General features: G+C 39.2%; 2 protein-coding genes across 3 annotated transcripts in view; one reads left to right on the top strand and one right to left on the bottom strand.

The window, feature by feature from the left end:
- Positions 1 to 2424, bottom strand: part of LOC100370527 (histamine N-methyltransferase-like) — a 34413-nt gene extending 31989 nt beyond the window's left edge. The window contains exon 1 of one of the 2 annotated variants that reach the window (XM_085498102.1): positions 2409 to 2424. The gene's annotated coding sequence lies outside the window, so the exon portion shown is untranslated. Of the gene's footprint in view, positions 1 to 1751; positions 1864 to 2408 lie in introns of those variants that run through there. The other variant, XM_085498101.1, reaches the window with a different exon arrangement.
- The window catches only part of LOC102804164 (histamine N-methyltransferase-like), a 44849-nt gene continuing 27305 nt past the window's right edge, over positions 1792 to 19335 (top strand). The window contains exon 1 of the mRNA XM_085498100.1: positions 1792 to 1934. Within this exon, the coding sequence (XP_085354226.1) occupies positions 1823 to 1934 (112 nt within the window). The 5' untranslated portion in view covers positions 1792 to 1822. The remainder of the gene's footprint in view (positions 1935 to 19335) is intronic.

The following is a 19335-nucleotide window of genomic DNA, read 5'->3' as shown; positions in this document are numbered from 1 at the left end:
AAAACTCGCATGTCAGCTGTCTACTCTATGCCGATGATATTGTGATACTTTCTAAAACTAAACAGGGATTACAGACATGTCTTGATAGTTTGGCATTGTATGCTAAAACGTGGAAGCTCTCTGTCAACACTGACAAAACCAAAATTTTAATTTTCAATAAATCAAACAGACGTTTGAATAATGATACATTTTTTCTTGGAGGTGTCGAACTTGATACAGTTAAATCTTATAACTATCTGGGACTAGTCATTAGTGCCAATGGTAGGTTTAAGGATGGCCTAAAAAACCTTAAACGTAAGGCTCAAAAAGCTGTTTTCAATGAAAGCAAAGCTTGGCTCAATACAAAACATAAGTATAAAAGTTTCAATTTCCCTTTTTGACAAACTCATCAGACCTATCCTCATTTATGGTTGTGATGTTTGGGGTGATGAGTTCTCCACTAAATCACCTATTGAAGACGTTCAATTAAGTTATTGTTGGTATCTACTGGGGGTGTCACAACACACACCAATTATGGCCATGTATAGCGAGTTAGGCAGATACCCCCTAGACGTATTTATAAAAAAACAAATAATTAAATATTACAGTCCAATAACGCGTTACTCAAGGAAGCTTTTGTGGTTAACCAAAACATTAAAAGTAAATGGTATCTAGAAGTGACATCATTATTAAACAATATCCAACAATATCATTCAGTTAACAACTGTGATAAATTAACCTCGGCACAAATGAAACAAATTGATTTGAGCATCAAGGATTTATTTCTAACAAGATGGAAAGGTGAGGTCCATAATGATAACCGCACCAAATGTGACATGTGTAACAAAGGTCTAATTGAGGATGAAATGCATTTTCTGCTGGAATGCAACAAATATAATGAGTTGCGTGCCAAACTGTTCAATAAAGCTAAGGATATGATCCCAGCATTTGAAAATAAACCTGCAGAGAAAAAATTCATGGAATTGTTACAGAATGAAAACATTAGTATACCAGTAGCACAGTTCATAAGTAAAAGCTTTGAAGTCAGGAAGCAGGGTCTTACTTGACATCTTAATGCCTGCTGTCAATTTTGTAATTTTATATTAGATTGTATTTTAGAGATTTTGTATTATTTAGTAATTTAGTGATTGTATTTGTTATTTAGTATATTGTGTTTTTGTTTTGTTTTTATATATATATATTTCTCCTTGTACTTTGTGACCATTTTCTTTCCCTCTGGGGATTGTGTAAGAGTCAATAAGTAAATAAAAAAAAAAAAAGTAATAAGTGGATCCCACCTCACGAGGAGAGGAGAGACGGGGCTGAAAACTATAGCAGGTTACTATAGAATAGAATAGAATATAGCTTTTCTTTTTTGGTTTCTACACATGTAGAAGGTAATAAAGTTAAAAACAAACAAAACAAAAAGTGTGACAAACAAACAAACTATAGGTCACAGGAATGTACGTTTAACCTTGACACCGGGATATACATGCACTGCACAATCACGGTGATCACTACAAATCACTACTAGTACACTTCCGACTTTTAGACTCATAAAACATTACAGACAAGGACGGCTTTGTATAATCTGGTAGATTATTACGTGTACCGAAAGTCAAGAACATAGTTTGACCAAGCTACTGGTCGTGTATCCGTACGCCGTGAACTTAAATGTTAATAAATTCGATAAATCCGTCCCTCATACAATTCAGATGGAATTGTGGTTATGTATGCATCGTACCTACACACATTAATGAGAACTTACATACCTCTGTTGATGAATAACTCATAAAGTCGGTTGAGTTGACTGTAAACGTCCTTGGAGAAACACCCACTATAGATGTGCGCATGCGTGATTACCACCCTATTTCTTATCGAGATCGAGCAAAGTGCGGTACAACAACAACCGTTCACCAGATCACGGTTACTATATCATATCATATTATATTATCGTAAGTATCCCTATGTCGTTGTTTAATCACCTATTTCGGCACGGATCTAGAAGCCGTACCTACACACGAATTGGTGACGTCACAAAATACATGACCTTCAATCGGGGTCGTTTCCTCGGTATATACGAATTGGTATATACAAATTACAATAAAGATACTTAAGACATTACACATAAGGTAAAACAAATCATGTGACAATATAATGATAATAACGGTAATAAATCCTAGCTTAACAGTTGAACAGAACGATCATATAGTCAGTCCGGTGACGCCGAGGGTCACGCACTTGTTGCAAAATGGCCGTGTGGTTGAAACTGGGTCATGGCGTGACGGGCGAGGAAGACATCATTAAACACTCTCAAAATCACAATAAAACGGGGAGGTGGTTGCATATTACGGCGTAGCCAACATGGGAAATAAAAAAACGTTCAATACAAACGACATGGGTTCGAATCACACGAGATACACACTCACCAGAACCGAAGCAATCAGAAACGAGCAATCGTTTTGGCTTTTCCGTTCAACTCACGACCAACGTCGTGGCGTGGTACACAAGCGTGCCATCAAAATAAAACAAAATTAGCTTGGAAAGACAGTGGGTTCGAGTCCCGCTCAGAGCTACCGTAAAAACGTAAATCAAATAAACTGAAATCTCTCAAACCGTAAACAAGTAAGCAAAGAACGTCGCGAAAAAATAATAAACCTCAAATAACTCCATCATACAAAACTGAATAAATAAATAATAAAATAACTTACGTCTTAAACTGGACGACGAGCAATTTGTTCAACAGTTTCCAGTCACAAGAGATAAACAAGACCCAAGTCAAGGTAAGTTTTGTTAAAGTGTCGATGGCGTTCCCTATATTACGAAAACAATTCAGGCAACAGACGAATATCTTCTGTGGTGTTGTGGAATTTATACTGTGTCTGCGGAATTGTTGATTGAGTGTTCGAAGCCAGCAGTTAACATTTTGTTAGAAAGTTTCACAATTAAATCAAATATCCAATGATACCAGTATATTTATTTCATTATTTTAACAACTTGCAATGGTGGAAGTTGGTCAAACACAGTTCTTACACCTAAATAAGTATCAAATATTTATCCACACATTTATTCTCTCAATTTAACAACCTTGTAGAGGTGGAAATTAATTAAACAGGTATTTACTCACAAATATAATGGTCAATATTTGTCCATACATTCATTCTGTCAATTTAAGAACTTGTAATTGTTGCAATTAATCAAATGAGAGTTGTCTACACCAAAATAAGTTTCAAATGCTTGTCCATACATTTATTCTCTCAATTTAACAACTTGTAATGGTGAAAAATTATTAAATGAGAGTTGTCTACACCAAAATAAGTCTCAAATATTTGTCCACATATTTATTCTCTCAATTTAAAAATTTGTAATTTGTGGAAGTAAATTAAATGCGACTTTTCTACACCAAAATAAGTCTAAAATATTTGTCCACACATTTATTCTCTCAATTTAACAACTTGTATTTGTGGGAATTAATCAAACGCGAGTTGTTTACACCAAAATAAGACTCAAATATTAGTCCATACATTTATTCTCTCAATTTAACAACTTGTAATGGTGTAAAATAATTAAACGAGAGCTGTCTACACCAAAATAAGTCTAAAATATTTGTCCGCACATTTATTCTCTCAATTTAACAACTTGTAATGGTGTAAAATAATTAAACGAGTTGTCTACACCAAAATTAATCTCAAATATTTGTCCACACATTTATTGTCACAATTTAACCACTTGTTAATAGTGGAAATTACTTAAACGCGACTTGTTTAATCAGTTGACATCAATGCAACTTACCCGCAGACAGTGCACAACAGAGTATCATTATTGAGCAAATATAAACAGGAACGTGTATTGGCATTAGGTTTAGGGTCGGGTCAGGTATGGGCAACGGAATTATTAACAGGAACGTGTCTTGGCATTAGGGTTAGGGTCGGGTCAGGTATGGGCAACGCAAATGGCAAACACCCAATTGGCAAAATGTACACTAACGGGTAAATATGCCATGTATATAGTTTACACAAGTAAAAACACAAAATTGCCAATTTTTTGGACAATTGTAACTCAATAATAGACATATGTTTTATTTCTATATATATACACACTATATACTCTTATCAAATGCAAACACAACCAGTCAATCCATCGTGGTCTTGTGGGTCAGTTCTCTACATAGTGATCAGTGGGAGCCGGATTCAATTCCCTTGCCTGCCCATCTTTTTCTCGCAAACACTATTTGGCAATAAAGCTAAATATGACAACAAATTTTTCAATTTGCATGACTTATACCCACATAGCTCAGTTGATTTGTACTATGTCAGCAATGTGAGCGATCGCTGGTTCGTTGGTATGTTTAGTTAGATTTTTGAATGCTAGTGAAGACAGTGCTCCTATGAATAGGACTTAAATCCTATCTCTTGTGTGAAGACACTCGTGGTACAGTGGACAAGACAGTGCGCTGGGAACTCAAAGATCGCAAGTTTGAATCACGGATTGGACACTCCTACAAAAGACATGAAAGACGTTAAAAACATAAACAGCGGATTCAAAAACTGAAGTCAGAAAAACAGAACACAAGAATACTACTTCAACTGGAAGCCAGTCGAAGTCGACGAAGAACGAACACAGTTGACAGCTGTAGGTCACGTGCAACAACAGACACGAGGAGCATGGCTGCTCTCCAAATGGGTCCCTTCTTTTGTATTGACCCCCTAATGATTACTGATCCCCCTTTCTAACTCTTCCCTCAAAAATAATATATCGCCCCTTTTAAAATGTATTGACCCACAAATTAATGAATATTCATGAGCACAGAAACTGCTATGTCATGAATAAATTAGCATAATTAAAAAAAATTGCATAAAGTGTAGGTACGTCTTCTGGAGTCCTGCCCCTATTTCTCCATTGCATCACAATTCTTCTATCTCTATAAGAGGAACTATATTTGCACACAGTCTATGGTAGAACTCCAGAAGACGTACTTACACTTTATGCATTTTTTTTAAATTCTGCTAATTTATTCATAATGTGGCAGTTTCTGTGCTCATGAATATTCATTAATTTGTGGGTCAATACATTTTAAAAGGGGCGATATATTATTTTCGGGGGCAAGAGTTAGAAAGGGGGAATTAGCAATTCTTAGGGGGTCAATACAAAAGAAGAGACAACTGACACACAATACCACGATGGATTGACGGGTTGTGTATGCATTTGATGAGACTATATAGTGTGTATATATATATATATATACAACATATTTCTATTATTAAGTTGCAATTGTCCCAAAAATTGCCAATTTGGTGCCAATTTCATTAGTGTACATATTTCCAATTGGGTGTTTCCCATTTGCATTGCCCATACCTGACCCTAACCCTAACCCTATATATGCCAAGACACGTTCCTGTTAATAATTCCGTTGTCCACACCTGACCTGACCCTAACCATAATGCCAAGACACGTTCCTGTTAATAATTCCGTTGCCCATACCTGACCTGACCCTAACCCTAATGCCAAGACACGTTCCTGTTAATAATTCTGTTGCCCATACCTGACCCTAACCCTAACCCTAATGCCAAGACACGTTCCTGTTAATAATTCCGTTGCCCATACCTGACCCAACCCTAACCCTAATGCCAAGACACGTTCCTGTTAATAATTCCATTGCCCATACCTGACCCGACCCTAACCCCAATGCCAAGACATGTTCCTGTTAATAATTCCATTGCCTATACCTGACCTGACCCTAACCCCAATGCCAAGACACGTTCCTGTTAATAATTCCGTTGCCCATACCTGACCTGACCCTAACCCCAATGCCAAGACACGTTCCTGTTAATAATTCCGTTGCCCATACCTGACCCGACCCTAACCCCAATGCCAAGACACGTTCCTGTTAATAATTCCGTTGCCCATACCTGACCTGACCCTAACCCCAATGCCAAGACATGTTCCTGTTAATAATTCCATTGCCTATACCTGACCTGACCCTAACCCTAATGCCAAGACACGTTCCTGTTAATAATTCCGTTGCCCATACCTGACCCGACCCTAACCCCAATGCCAAGACACGTTCCTGTTAATAATTCCGTTGCCCATACCTGACCTGACCCTAACCCCAATGCCAAGACACGTTCCTGTTAATAATTCCGTTGCCCATACCTGACCCGACCCTAACCCCAATGCCAAGACACGTTCCTGTTAATAATTCCGTTGCCCATACCTGACCTGACCCTAACCCCAATGCCAAGACATGTTCCTGTTAATAATTCCGTTGCCCATACCTGACCCGACCCTAACCCTAATGCCAAGACACGTTCCTGTTAATAATTCCGTTGCCCATACCTGACCTGACCCTAACCCCAATGCCAAGACACGTTCCTGTTAATAATTCCGTTGCCCATACCTGACCCGACCCTAACCCTAATGCCAAGACATGTTCCTGTTAATAATTCCGTTGCCCATACCTGACCCGACCCTAACCCCAATGCCAAGACACGTTCCTGTTAATAATTCCGTTGCCCATACCTGACCCGACCCTAACCCCAATGCCAAGACACGTTCCTGTTAATAATTCCGTTGCCCATACCTGACCTGACCCTAACCCCAATGCCAAGACATGTTCCTGTTAATAATTCCGTTGCCCATACCTGACCCGACCCTAACCCCAATGCCAAGACATGTTCCTGTTAATAATTCCGTTGCCTATACCTGACCTGACCCTAACCCCAATGCCAAGACATGTTCCTGTTAATAATTCCGTTGCCCATACCTGACCCGACCCTAACCCTAATGCCAAGATATGTTCCTGTTAATAATTCCGTTGCCCATACCTGACCCGACCCTAACCATAATGCCAAGACACGTTCCTGTTAATAATTCCGTTGCCCATACCTGACCCGACCCTAACCCCAATGCCAAGACACGTTCCTGTTAATAATTCCGTTGCCCATACCTGACCTGACCCTAACCCCAATGCCAAGACATGTTCCTGTTAATAATTCCGTTGCCCATACCTGACCCGACCCTAACCCCAATGCCAAGACACGTTCCTGTTAATAATTCCGTTGCCCATACCTGACCCGACCCTAACCCTAATGCCAAGACACGTTCCTGTTAATAATTCCGTTGCCCATACCTGACCCGACCCTAACCCCAATGCCAAGACACGTTCCTGTTAATAATTCCGTTGCCCATACCTGACCTGACCCTAACCCCAATGCCAAGACATGTTCCTGTTAATAATTCCGTTGCCCATACCTGACCCGACCCTAACCCCAATGCCAAGACACGTTCCTGTTAATAATTCCGTTGCCCATACCTGACCTGACCCTAACCCCAATGCCAAGACACGTTCCTGTTAATAATTCCGTTGCCCATACCTGACCCGACCCTAACCCTAATCCCAAGACATGTTCCTGTTAATAATTCCGTTGCCCATACCTGACCCGACCCTAACCCTAATGCCAAGACATGTTCCTGTTAATAATTCCGTTGCCCATACCTGACCCGACCCTAACCCTAATGCCAAGACACGTTCCTGTTTATAATTCCGTTGCCCATACCTGACCCGACCCTAACCCTAATGCCAAGACATGTTCCTGTTAATAATTCCGTTGCCCATACCTGACCCGACCCTAACCCTAATGCCAAGACATGTTCCTGTTAATAATTCCGTTGCCCATACCTGACCCGACCCTAACCCTAATGCCAAGACATGTTCCTGTTAATAATTCCGTTGCCCATACCTGACCCGACCCTAACCCTAATCCCAAGACACGTTCCTGTTAATAATTCCGTTGCCCATACCTGACCCGACCCTTACCCTAATCCCAAGACACGTTCCTGTTAATAATTCCATTGCCCATACCTGACCCGACCCTAACCCTAATCCCAAGACACGTTCCTGTTAATAATTCCATTGCCCATACCTGACCCGACCCTAACCCTAATCCCAAGACACGTTCCTGTTAATAATTCCGTTGCCCATACCTGACCCGACCCTTACCCTAATCCCAAGACACGTTCCTGTTAATAATTCCGTTGCCCATACCTGACCCGACCCTAACCCTAATGCCAAGACATGTTCCTGTTAATAATTCCGTTGCCCATACCTGACCCGACCCTAACCCTAATCCCAAGACACGTTCCTGTTAATAATTCCGTTGCCCATACCTGACCCGACCCTTACCCTAATCCCAAGACACGTTCCTGTTAATAATTCCGTTGCCCATACCTGACCCGACCCTAACCCTAATGCCAAGACATGTTCCTGTTAATAATTCCGTTGCCCATACCTGACCCGACCCTAACCCTAATGCCAAGACATGTTCCTGTTAATAATTCCGTTGCCCATACCTGACCCGACCCTTACCCTAATGCCAAGACATGTTCCTGTTAATAATTCCGTTGCCCATACCTGACCTGACCCTAACCCTAATGCCAAGACATGTTCCTGTTAATAATTCCGTTGCCCATACCTGACCCGACCCTAACCCTAATGCCAAGACATGTTCCTGTTAATAATTCCGTTGCCCATACCTGACCCGACCCTTACCCTAATGCCAAGACATGTTCCTGTTAATAATTCCGTTGCCCATACCTGACCCGACCCTAACCCTAATGCCAAGACATGTTCCTGTTAATAATTCCGTTGCCCATACCTGACCCGACCCTAACCCTAATGCCAAGACATGTTCCTGTTAATAATTCCGTTGCCCATACCTGACCCGACCCTTACCCTAATGCCAAGACACGTTCCTGTTAATAATTCCGTTGCCCATACCTGACCCGACCCTTACCCTAATGCCAAGACACGTTCCTGTTAATAATTCCATTGCCCATACCTGACCCTAACCCTAATGCCAAGACATGTTCCTGTTAATAATTCCGTTGCCCATACCTGACCCGACCCTAACCCTAATGCCAAGACATGTTCCTGTTAATAATTCCGTTGCCCATACCTGACCCGACCCTTACCCTAATGCCAAGACATGTTCCTGTTAATAATTCCGTTGCCCATACCTGACCCGACCCTAACCCTAATGCCAAGACATGTTCCTGTTAATAATTCCGTTGCCCATACCTGACCCGACCCTAACCCTAATGCCAAGACATGTTCCTGTTAATAATTCCGTTGCCCATACCTGACCCGACCCTAACCCTAATGCCAAGACATGTTCCTGTTAATAATTCCGTTGCCCATACCTGACCCGACCCTTACCCTAATGCCAAGACATGTTCCTGTTAATAATTCCGTTGCCCATACCTGACCCGACCCTAACCCTAATCCCAAGACACGTTCCTGTTAATAATTCCATTGCCCATACCTGACCCTAACCCTAATGCCAAGACATGTTCCTGTTAATAATTCCGTTGCCCATACCTGACCCGACCCTAACCCTAATGCCAAGACATGTTCCTGTTAATAATTCCGTTGCCCATACCTGACCCGACCCTTACCCTAATGCCAAGACATGTTCCTGTTAATAATTCCGTTGCCCATACCTGACCCGACCCTAACCCTAATGCCAAGACATGTTCCTGTTAATAATTCCGTTGCCCATACCTGACCCGACCCTAACCCTAATGCCAAGACATGTTCCTGTTAATAATTCCGTTGCCCATACCTGACCCGACCCTTACCCTAATGCCAAGACACGTTCCTGTTAATAATTCCGTTGCCCATACCTGACCCGACCCTTACCCTAATGCCAAGACACGTTCCTGTTAATAATTCCGTTGCCCATACCTGACCCGACCCTTACCCTAATGCCAAGACACGTTCCTGTTAATAATTCCGTTGCCCATACCTGACCCGACCCTTACCCTAATGCCAAGACATGTTCCTGTTAATAATTCCGTTGCCCATACCTGACCCGACCCTAACCCTAATGCCAAGACATGTTCCTGTTAATAATTCCGTTGTCCATACCTGACCTGACCCTAACCCTAATGCCAAGACACGTTCCTGTTAATAATTCCGTTGCCCATACCTGACCCGACCCTAACCCTAATGCCAAGACATGTTCCTGTTAATAATTTCGTTGCCCATACCTGACCCGACCCTAACCCTAATGCCAAGACATGTTCCTGTTAATAATTCCGTTGCCCATACCTGACCCGACCCTTACCCTAATGCCAAGACACGTTCCTGTTAATAATTCCGTTGCCCATACCTGACCCGACCCTAACCCTAATGCCAAGACATGTTCCTGTTAATAATTCCGTTGCCCATACCTGACCCGACCCTAACCCTAATGCCAAGACATGTTCCTGTTAATAATTCCGTTGTCCATACCTGACCTGACCCTAACCCTAATGCCAAGACACGTTCCTGTTAATAATTCCGTTGCCCATACCTGACCCGACCCTTACCCTAATGCCAAGACACGTTCCTGTTAATAATTCCGTTGCCCATACCTGACCCGACCCTTACCCTAATGCCAAGACATGTTCCTGTTAATAATTCCGTTGCCCATACCTGACCCGACCCTAACCCTAATGCCAAGACATGTTCCTGTTAATAATTCCGTTGTCCATACCTGACCTGACCCTAACCCTAATGCCAAGACACGTTCCTGTTAATAATTCCGTTGCCCATACCTGACCCGACCCTAACCCTAATGCCAAGACATGTTCCTGTTAATAATTTCGTTGCCCATACCTGACCCGACCCTAACCCTAATGCCAAGACATGTTCCTGTTAATAATTCCGTTGCCCATACCTGACCCGACCCTTACCCTAATGCCAAGACATGTTCCTGTTAATAATTCCGTTGCCCATACCTGACCCGACCCTTACCCTAATCCCAAGACACGTTCCTGTTAATAATTCCGTTGCCCATACCTGACCCGACCCTAACCCTAATGCCAAGACATGTTCCTGTTAATAATTCCGTTGCCCATACCTGACCCGACCCTTACCCTAATGCCAAGACATGTTCCTGTTAATAATTTCGTTGCCCATACCTGACCCGACCCTAACCCTAATGCCAAGACATGTTCCTGTTAATAATTCCGTTGCCCATACCTGACCCGACCCTTACCCTAATGCCAAGACATGTTCCTGTTAATAATTCCGTTGCCCATACCTGACCCGACCCTTACCCTAATCCCAAGACACGTTCCTGTTAATAATTCCGTTGCCCATACCTGACCCGACCCTTACCCTAATGCCAAGACATGTTCCTGTTAATAATTTCGTTGCCCATACCTGACCCGACCCTAACCCTAATGCCAAGACATGTTCCTGTTAATAATTCCGTTGCCCATACCTGACCCGACCCTAACCCTAATCCCAAGACACGTTCCTGTTAATAATTCCATTGCCCATACCTGACCCGACCCTAACCCTAATCCCAAGACACGTTCCTGTTAATAATTCCGTTGCCCATACCTGACCCGACCCTTACCCTAATCCCAAGACACGTTCCTGTTAATAATCCCGTTGCCTATACCTGACCCGACCCTTACCCTAATGCCAAGACACGTTCCTGTTAATAATTCCGTTGCCTATACCTGACCCGACCCTAACCCTAATGCCAAGACACGTTCCTGTTAATAATCCCGTTGCCTATACCTGACCCGACCCTAACCCTAATCCCAAGACACGTTCCTGTTAATAATTGTAGCTCAATACTGATACTCTGTTGTGCACTGTCTGCAGTTAAGTTGCATTGATGTCAACTGCTTAAACATGTCACGTTTAATTAATTTCCACCATTAACAAGTGGTTAAATTGTGAAAATAAATAAGTGGACATATATTTGAGACCTACTTTGGTGTAGACAAGTCACGTTTAATTAATTTCCACCATTAACAAGTGGTTAAATTGTGAAAATAAATAAGTGGACATATATTTGAGACTTATTTTGGTGTAGACAAGTCACGTTTAATTAACTTCCACCATTAACAAGTGATTAAATTGTGAAAATAAATAAGTGGACATATATTTGAGACTTATTTTGGTGTAGACAAGTCACGTCTAATTAATTTCCACCATTAACAAGTGGTTAAATTGTGAAAATAAATAAGTGGACATATATTTGAGACTTATTTTGGTGTAGACAAGTCACGTTTCATTAATTTCCACCATTAACAAGTGGTTAAATTGTGATAATAAATGTGTGGACAAATATTTAATACTTATTTTGGTGTAAGCAAGTCACGTTTGATTAATTCCCACAATTGCAAGTTGTTAAATTGAGAGAATAAATGTGTGGACAAATATTTGCCATATATTTGTGAGTAAATACCTGTCGTTTAATTAATTTTCACCTCTACAGGGTTGTTAAATTGATAGAATATTTGATACTTATTTAGGTGTAAGAATTCGTGTTTGATCAACTTCCACCATTGCAAGTTGTTAAAATAATGAAATAAATATACTGGTATCATTGGATATTTGATTTAATTGTGAAACTTTCTAACAAAATGTTAACTGCTGACTTCGAACCCTCAATCAACAATTCGGAAGACACACTATACATTCGACCACACCACAGAAGATATTTGTCTGTTGACTGAATTGTTTTTGTAATATAGGGAACGCCATTGACACTTTAACAAAACTTACCGCGACGTTCTTTGTTTTCTTGTTACGGTTTGAGGGGTTTCAGTTTATTTGATTTACGTTTTTACGGTAGCTCTGAGCAGGTCTCGAACCCACTGCCTTTTCAAGCTAATTTTGTTTTATCACGATGGCACGCTTGTGTCACGACGTTGGTCGTTGAGTGGTGTTCATTTCAACTACTTCAATGTTCCGATGAGTTGAACTTGAAAGCCAAAACTATTGCTGGTTTTCGATTGCTTCCGTTGCGGTGAGTGTGTATGTAGTGGGATTCAAACCATGTCGTTTGTATTGGGCGGTTTTTCATCTCCCATGTTGACTATGCTGTAATTTGCAACCACTTCCTCGTTTTATTGTGATTTTGTAAGTGTTTAATGATGTCTTCCTCACCCGTCACGCCATGACCTAGTTTTAACCACACGGCCATTTTGCAACAAAGTGCGTGACCCTTGAAATACTACAGAAATAAAGATTATCTTTCAATTTCAAAACATGTATATTCCAGAATGAAATGCATCTCATCCTCTATCCCATCATTATTACATTCCTTACACTTTCTATCCTCAAGTTGGGTTTTTGGATTGTGTTGACGACCTAATTCTATTTCTAGAGTGTGATCACTTAGTTAACTGTCAATGTAGTTCAACCTGAATGTGAGTTTATCTCATTGGCTACATTGGATTTGCCTATCGCAAAGGCTATATTGCATATTTCTATTTGCATATCCCATGGGCTACATTGGATTTGTCTATCCCTTGAACTACATTAGATTTGCCTATCCCATAGACTACATTGGATTTGCCTATCCCATAGGCTACATTGGATTTTCCTATCCCTTAGACTACATTGGATTTTCCTATCGCTTAGACTACATTGGATTTGCCTATTCCATAGACTACATATTGGATTTGCCTATTCCATAGACTACATTGGATAAGCCTATCCCATAATCTACATTGGATTTGCATATCCCATAGGCTACATTAGATTTGCCTATGCCATAGACTACATTGGATTTGCCTATCCTGAAGACTACATTGGATTTTCCTATCGATTAGACTACATTTGTTTTGCCTATCCCATAGGCTACATTGGATTTGCCTATCCCGTAGACTATATTGGATTTAGCTATCCCTTTGACTACATTGGATTTCCCTACCGCTTAGACTACATTGGATTTGCATATCCCATTGGCTACATTGGATTTTCCTATGCCATAGACAACATTGATTTTGCCTATCCCTTAGACTCCATTGGATTCGCCTATCCCATAGGCTACATTGGATTTGCCTATCCCATAGACTACATTGGATTTGCCTATCTCATAGGCTACATTGGATTTTCCTATCCCATAGAATACATTGGATTTGCCTATCTCATAGACTACATTGAATTTTTCTATCCTTTAGACTATATTGGATTTGCCTATTCCATAGGCTACATTAGATTTGCCTATCCCATAGACTACATTGGATTTGCCTATCTCTTAGACGACATTGGATTTGCCTATCTCATAGACTACATTGAATTTTTCTATCCCTTAGACTATATTGGATTTGCCTATTCCATAGGCTACATTAGATTTGCCTATCCCATAGACTACATTGGATTTGCCTATCGCATAGGCAACATTGGATTTGCCTATCTCTTAGACGACATTGGATTTGCCTATCTCAAGGGATAGGCTACATTAGATTTGCCTATCCCATAGACTACATTGGATTTGCCTATCTCTTAGACGACATTGGATTTGCCTATCTCATAGACTACATTGAATTTTTCTATCCCTTAGACTATATTGGATTTGTATATCCCATTGGATACATTGGATTTGTCTATCTCATAGGCTACATTGGATTTGCCTATCTCATAGGCTACGTTGGATTTTCCTACCGCTTAGACTACATTGGATTTACCTATCTCTTAGACTACACTGGATTTGCCAATCCCATACACTACATTGGATTTACCTATCCTTTAGACTACACTGGATTTGCCTATCCCATAGACTACACTGGATTTGCCTATCCCTTAGACTACATTAGATTTGCGATCACTGTTACCATACACCATGTTTTACATTCTTGTGCCACCCACGATAACAATGATTAAACAATGATGGACATAATTAATTCGTATCTTGGGTGAAGTAATGAAGTAATTGAATATTATTCGAATATAAATGGTTCAACCTTCTCAGTAAAAAACACACGATATATCAAATTAAAGGCGAGGTAAATTTTGAAACTTGAATACATTTGTTGTTTATTTTCTTTATGAAATCTTAATAAAAAATGTATATAAACATACTAGAACATGTATCACACAGAAATGTGTTATGTTACTTATATTTCTAGTAATATCAACTTGTCTTAGTTGCATACTGTGTTCATGGGTTTAAAACATTTAAATTACCCCTACGCTACATACCGTTGTAGTACAAGCGCTTCATATTTCTGGACTATCTCAATTTCTGCCAGTTAAGAAATATAAAAATTGCCCACCGACAAGCAAATACAAATCGTGCAACAGTGCTATATATCTTGCCATAGGAAACAATGTTCATTTTTTCTCTATTATGTACACCAATCTTGACCTTGTGTTTTATTTAATTTTTTATTTCATGCTGTACAGTTTTAAAACGTCAAAATACTGAAAACAAAATCAGTGTTTATTTGTTTTTACTTTTGATTTATAAAGGTTCTCCTATATCAAAGCTTTCACAAAATGTATGCTTTGATATAGGAGAACCGCTATAAGCATATGTTATAGCAGATTTTATTAATAAAGGATTCTGTCAACATGAGTGAATACAAATAAAATCAAATGAGTTTTTGGCACAAAACATGCCCGCGAAGTTATAAATGTTTGCTGTAAAATATGGACATTGGCACACAAGCGCTCTATTTTTGAATATCAAACTTTATATTTTCGTTTACCCAAACTGTGATTGACAGTCATTTTGCATACATTAGCCGCCATTTTAAACTTGTGATTTTTACTTGTTTCGCCACGTTTAGACCAAAAACAACATGTATATATCAAAAGCCCAACCAGATGAGTGTAATCACTAGCGTACATAATCATGTCTACACGGAAATGTATTTGGAATCACAACTTGATCTTCAAACATCGTAAATGGCACATTTCCCTTAGTTCCCGCCACGATGTGAGCAGCTTGGTTCGAATTAGCATACTAATTGTGGTGGCCATCTTGCCCCTATTTATGGTATCGGTTCTACTTTAACTGCAAGGAGTGCATAATTGGTGCAACAGAAATAAAAATCAGCATGCCGCATAGGAATGCCATTCAGACATCTATGTCACACTGAGGTCAAATGAAGATCGCTATTCTAGTTATTCAAACCAGTTACACATTTTGCTTGCTTAATCGCAGTCAGTGTATTAAGAGCCTGGCACAGGTACTTAATTGTATTGTGTTAACAACATTTATATACATACAGTTATGTATTATCTATACCCCACAGAGGTAATGAATAGAGCTGCAAAACAAAGAAGACCTGATTGACCATGCAGTGGCGACCCGGAAACTGTGGCATATCACAGAGCTAACCATTCCAATATACACATACAATCATTTTCCCATATACCACAAAAAGCTGATTGACATACAAACATTATCCCATATACCACAAAAAGCTAATTCACATACAAACATTATCCCATACACCACAACAAGATATTTCACATACAAATATTTTCCTGTATACCACAACAAGCTAATTCACATACAAACATTATCCCATATCCCACAAGTTATTTACATACAAGCATTATCCCATATACCACAACAAGCTAACTCACATACAATCTTTATCCCATATCCCACAAGTTAATTTATTCACATACAAACATTTTCCCATATACCACACAAAGCTAATTCTTATACAAATATTATCCCCATATACCACAACAAGCTTTTTCACATACAAATATTTTCCCATATACCAAAAGTTAATTCATACAAACATTATCCCATATACCACAAGCCAATTCACATACAAACAGTATCCCATATACCACAAGCTAATTCATACAAACATTATCCCATATACCAAAACAAGCTATTTCACATACAAATATTTCCCATATACCACAACAAGCTATTTCACATACAAATATTTCCCCATATTCTACAACAAGCTAATTCACATACAAACATTATCCCATATACCACAACAAGCTAATTCATACATACATTACCCCATATACCACAACAAGCTAATTCGCATACAAACATTATCCCATATACCACAAATTAATTCACATACAAAAATTATCCCATATACCACACAAAGTTAATTCACATACAAACATCCCATATACGGCAAGCTATTTCAAATACACAAATTTTCCAATATACCACAACAAGCTAATTCATACAAACAGTATCCCATATAGCACAACAAGCTAATTCACATACAAACATTATCCCATATACCACACCAAGCTAATTCCCCTATAAACAGTATCCCATATACCACAAGCTAATCCACATACAAATATTATCCTATATACCACAACAAGCTGATTCACATAAAAACATTATCCAATATACCACAACAAGCTAATTCATACAAACAGTATCCCATATACCAAAACAAGCTATTTCACATACAAATATTTTCCCATATACCACAACAAGCTAATTCACATACAAACATTATCCCATTTACCGCACAGAGCTAATTCACATACAAACATTATCACATATACCACAACAAGCTATTTCACATACAAATATTTCCCCATATTCTACAACAAGCTAATTCACATACAAACATTATCCCATATACCACAACAAGCTAATTCATACATACATTATCCCATACACCACAACAAGCTATTTCACATACAAATATTTCCCCATATTCTACAAGCTAATTCACATACAAACATTATTCCATATACCACAAGCTAATTCATACATACATTATCCCATATACCACAACAAGCTAATTCACATGCAAACATTGTCCCATGTACCACAACAAGCTAATTCACATACAAACATTATCCCATATACCACAAATTAATTCACATACAAACATTATTCCATATACCACACAAAGTTAATTCACATACAAACATCCCATATACGGCAAGCTATTTCACATACAACAATTTTCCAATATACCACAAGCTAATTCATACAAACAGTATCCCATATACCACAACAAGCTAATTCACATACGAACATTATCCCATATACCACACCAAGCTAATTCCGCTATAAACAGTATCCCATATACCACAAGCTAATCCACATACAACTATTATCCTATATACCACAACAAGGTAATTCATACAAACAGTATCCAATATACCACAACAAGCTAATTCATACAAACAGTATCCCATATAACACAAGCTAATCATACAAACATTATTTCCATATACCACAACAAGCTAATTCACATACAGTCATTATCCCATATACCACAACAAGCTAATTCACATACAGATATTATCCCATATGCTATTTAAATAATAACACGTTTGTGAGGGTAATATCACGATTTATTGCCTAGCCCAAGGGGTAGTGGTCATGACCATAATATAGATGATGCCAGAGCCGAAGACTGCCCGAGAGCAGACAACAAATTGTGATATTGCCCGAATGACCATGTGTTATCACCTTGCCCGTACCATCAAAGATGGAAGGGAAAGGTATAATATTAGGGGCAAAAATTGTCTGTCGTTGTCATAGTCGTCGTCGTGAATAATTGTTATTGTGTGCACAAAAAAATTACTAATTCTATTCCAAACTTGGTCACCTTATTCATCAGTATAAAGTCTTTCCTGAGTTTGAACAACATATCTCTTGTATGAAAATATCATGCAACAATTGAGAAAATCTGATAAAATATTTTGACTGTTTCTACTTGACTGATCACTGGTGATACACACCAAAGGTCACTGATCTCAGTGGAAATATGCATTGTTGTATGTGTTCAATGAAGCAAATCATTTATCTTGAATAATATCGTTGGTAATGTATCTCCGAAATCCCATGGGAATACTATACTGGGTTTTAAAACCAACTCATGGAGAGATTTTTTTGCACAGTCTGATACACATTTGCAAACCTACCAATAAAATCTTTACAGAAAACAAGATGTCAGAAAATCAATATAAGCACTTTGCCAAACTTTGATCAAAATCTGAAGCTAATAGAAAAATATGTTTAGTTCAAAGTTATCAAATCAAAAACAATACATAAATAAATAAAAAGCAAAACGTTGCATCCACATTTTGAAATGGGTATACATGGGTATATCGCATGGATGATGTCCCTGAATCTACTGCGCAACGATACAGCGCATACCAAATTGTCGTTCGCTGCACTGGCGCTGCCCCGGCCTCTGTATTTTTCGGGGTTGCTTTCAAGGTTTTGAAAGAACATTATCTATCTGAAATAGACAGTGAACCTGCCAGAATGGATATTAAGTGGGATACTCTGTTTTTATGTTTTGGGTATTTTTATATGAGGGAAAAATGTACGGCAAAGCCGTCGCACTGCGACGTGTTCTACGCTGTGAGCATTTCTACACGTTCCACGCCGATGCTAATCGAAAACGATCTAAAGCTGTGTGACTTGTGTATAGAAGTTGTGGTACTTTGGTGCGAAAGTAACGTCAGTCACTTCCACAGCATTTTTATCTTGAGATTGATCAAATAACTTGCGTTCGAGAATTTCTCAATTCATTTCAAAAATGTTATTCTCGATAAATTGAGTGATTCACACTGCTGAAACACGGTTACTAAAAAGA

Source organism: Saccoglossus kowalevskii, chromosome 4 (assembly GCF_978046115.1).
Source record: "Saccoglossus kowalevskii chromosome 4, keSacKowa6.1, whole genome shotgun sequence".
NCBI lineage: Eukaryota > Metazoa > Hemichordata > Enteropneusta > Harrimaniidae > Saccoglossus > Saccoglossus kowalevskii.
Note: the sequence above shows the minus strand (reverse complement) of the source record. Positions and strands in the feature narration are given on the sequence as shown.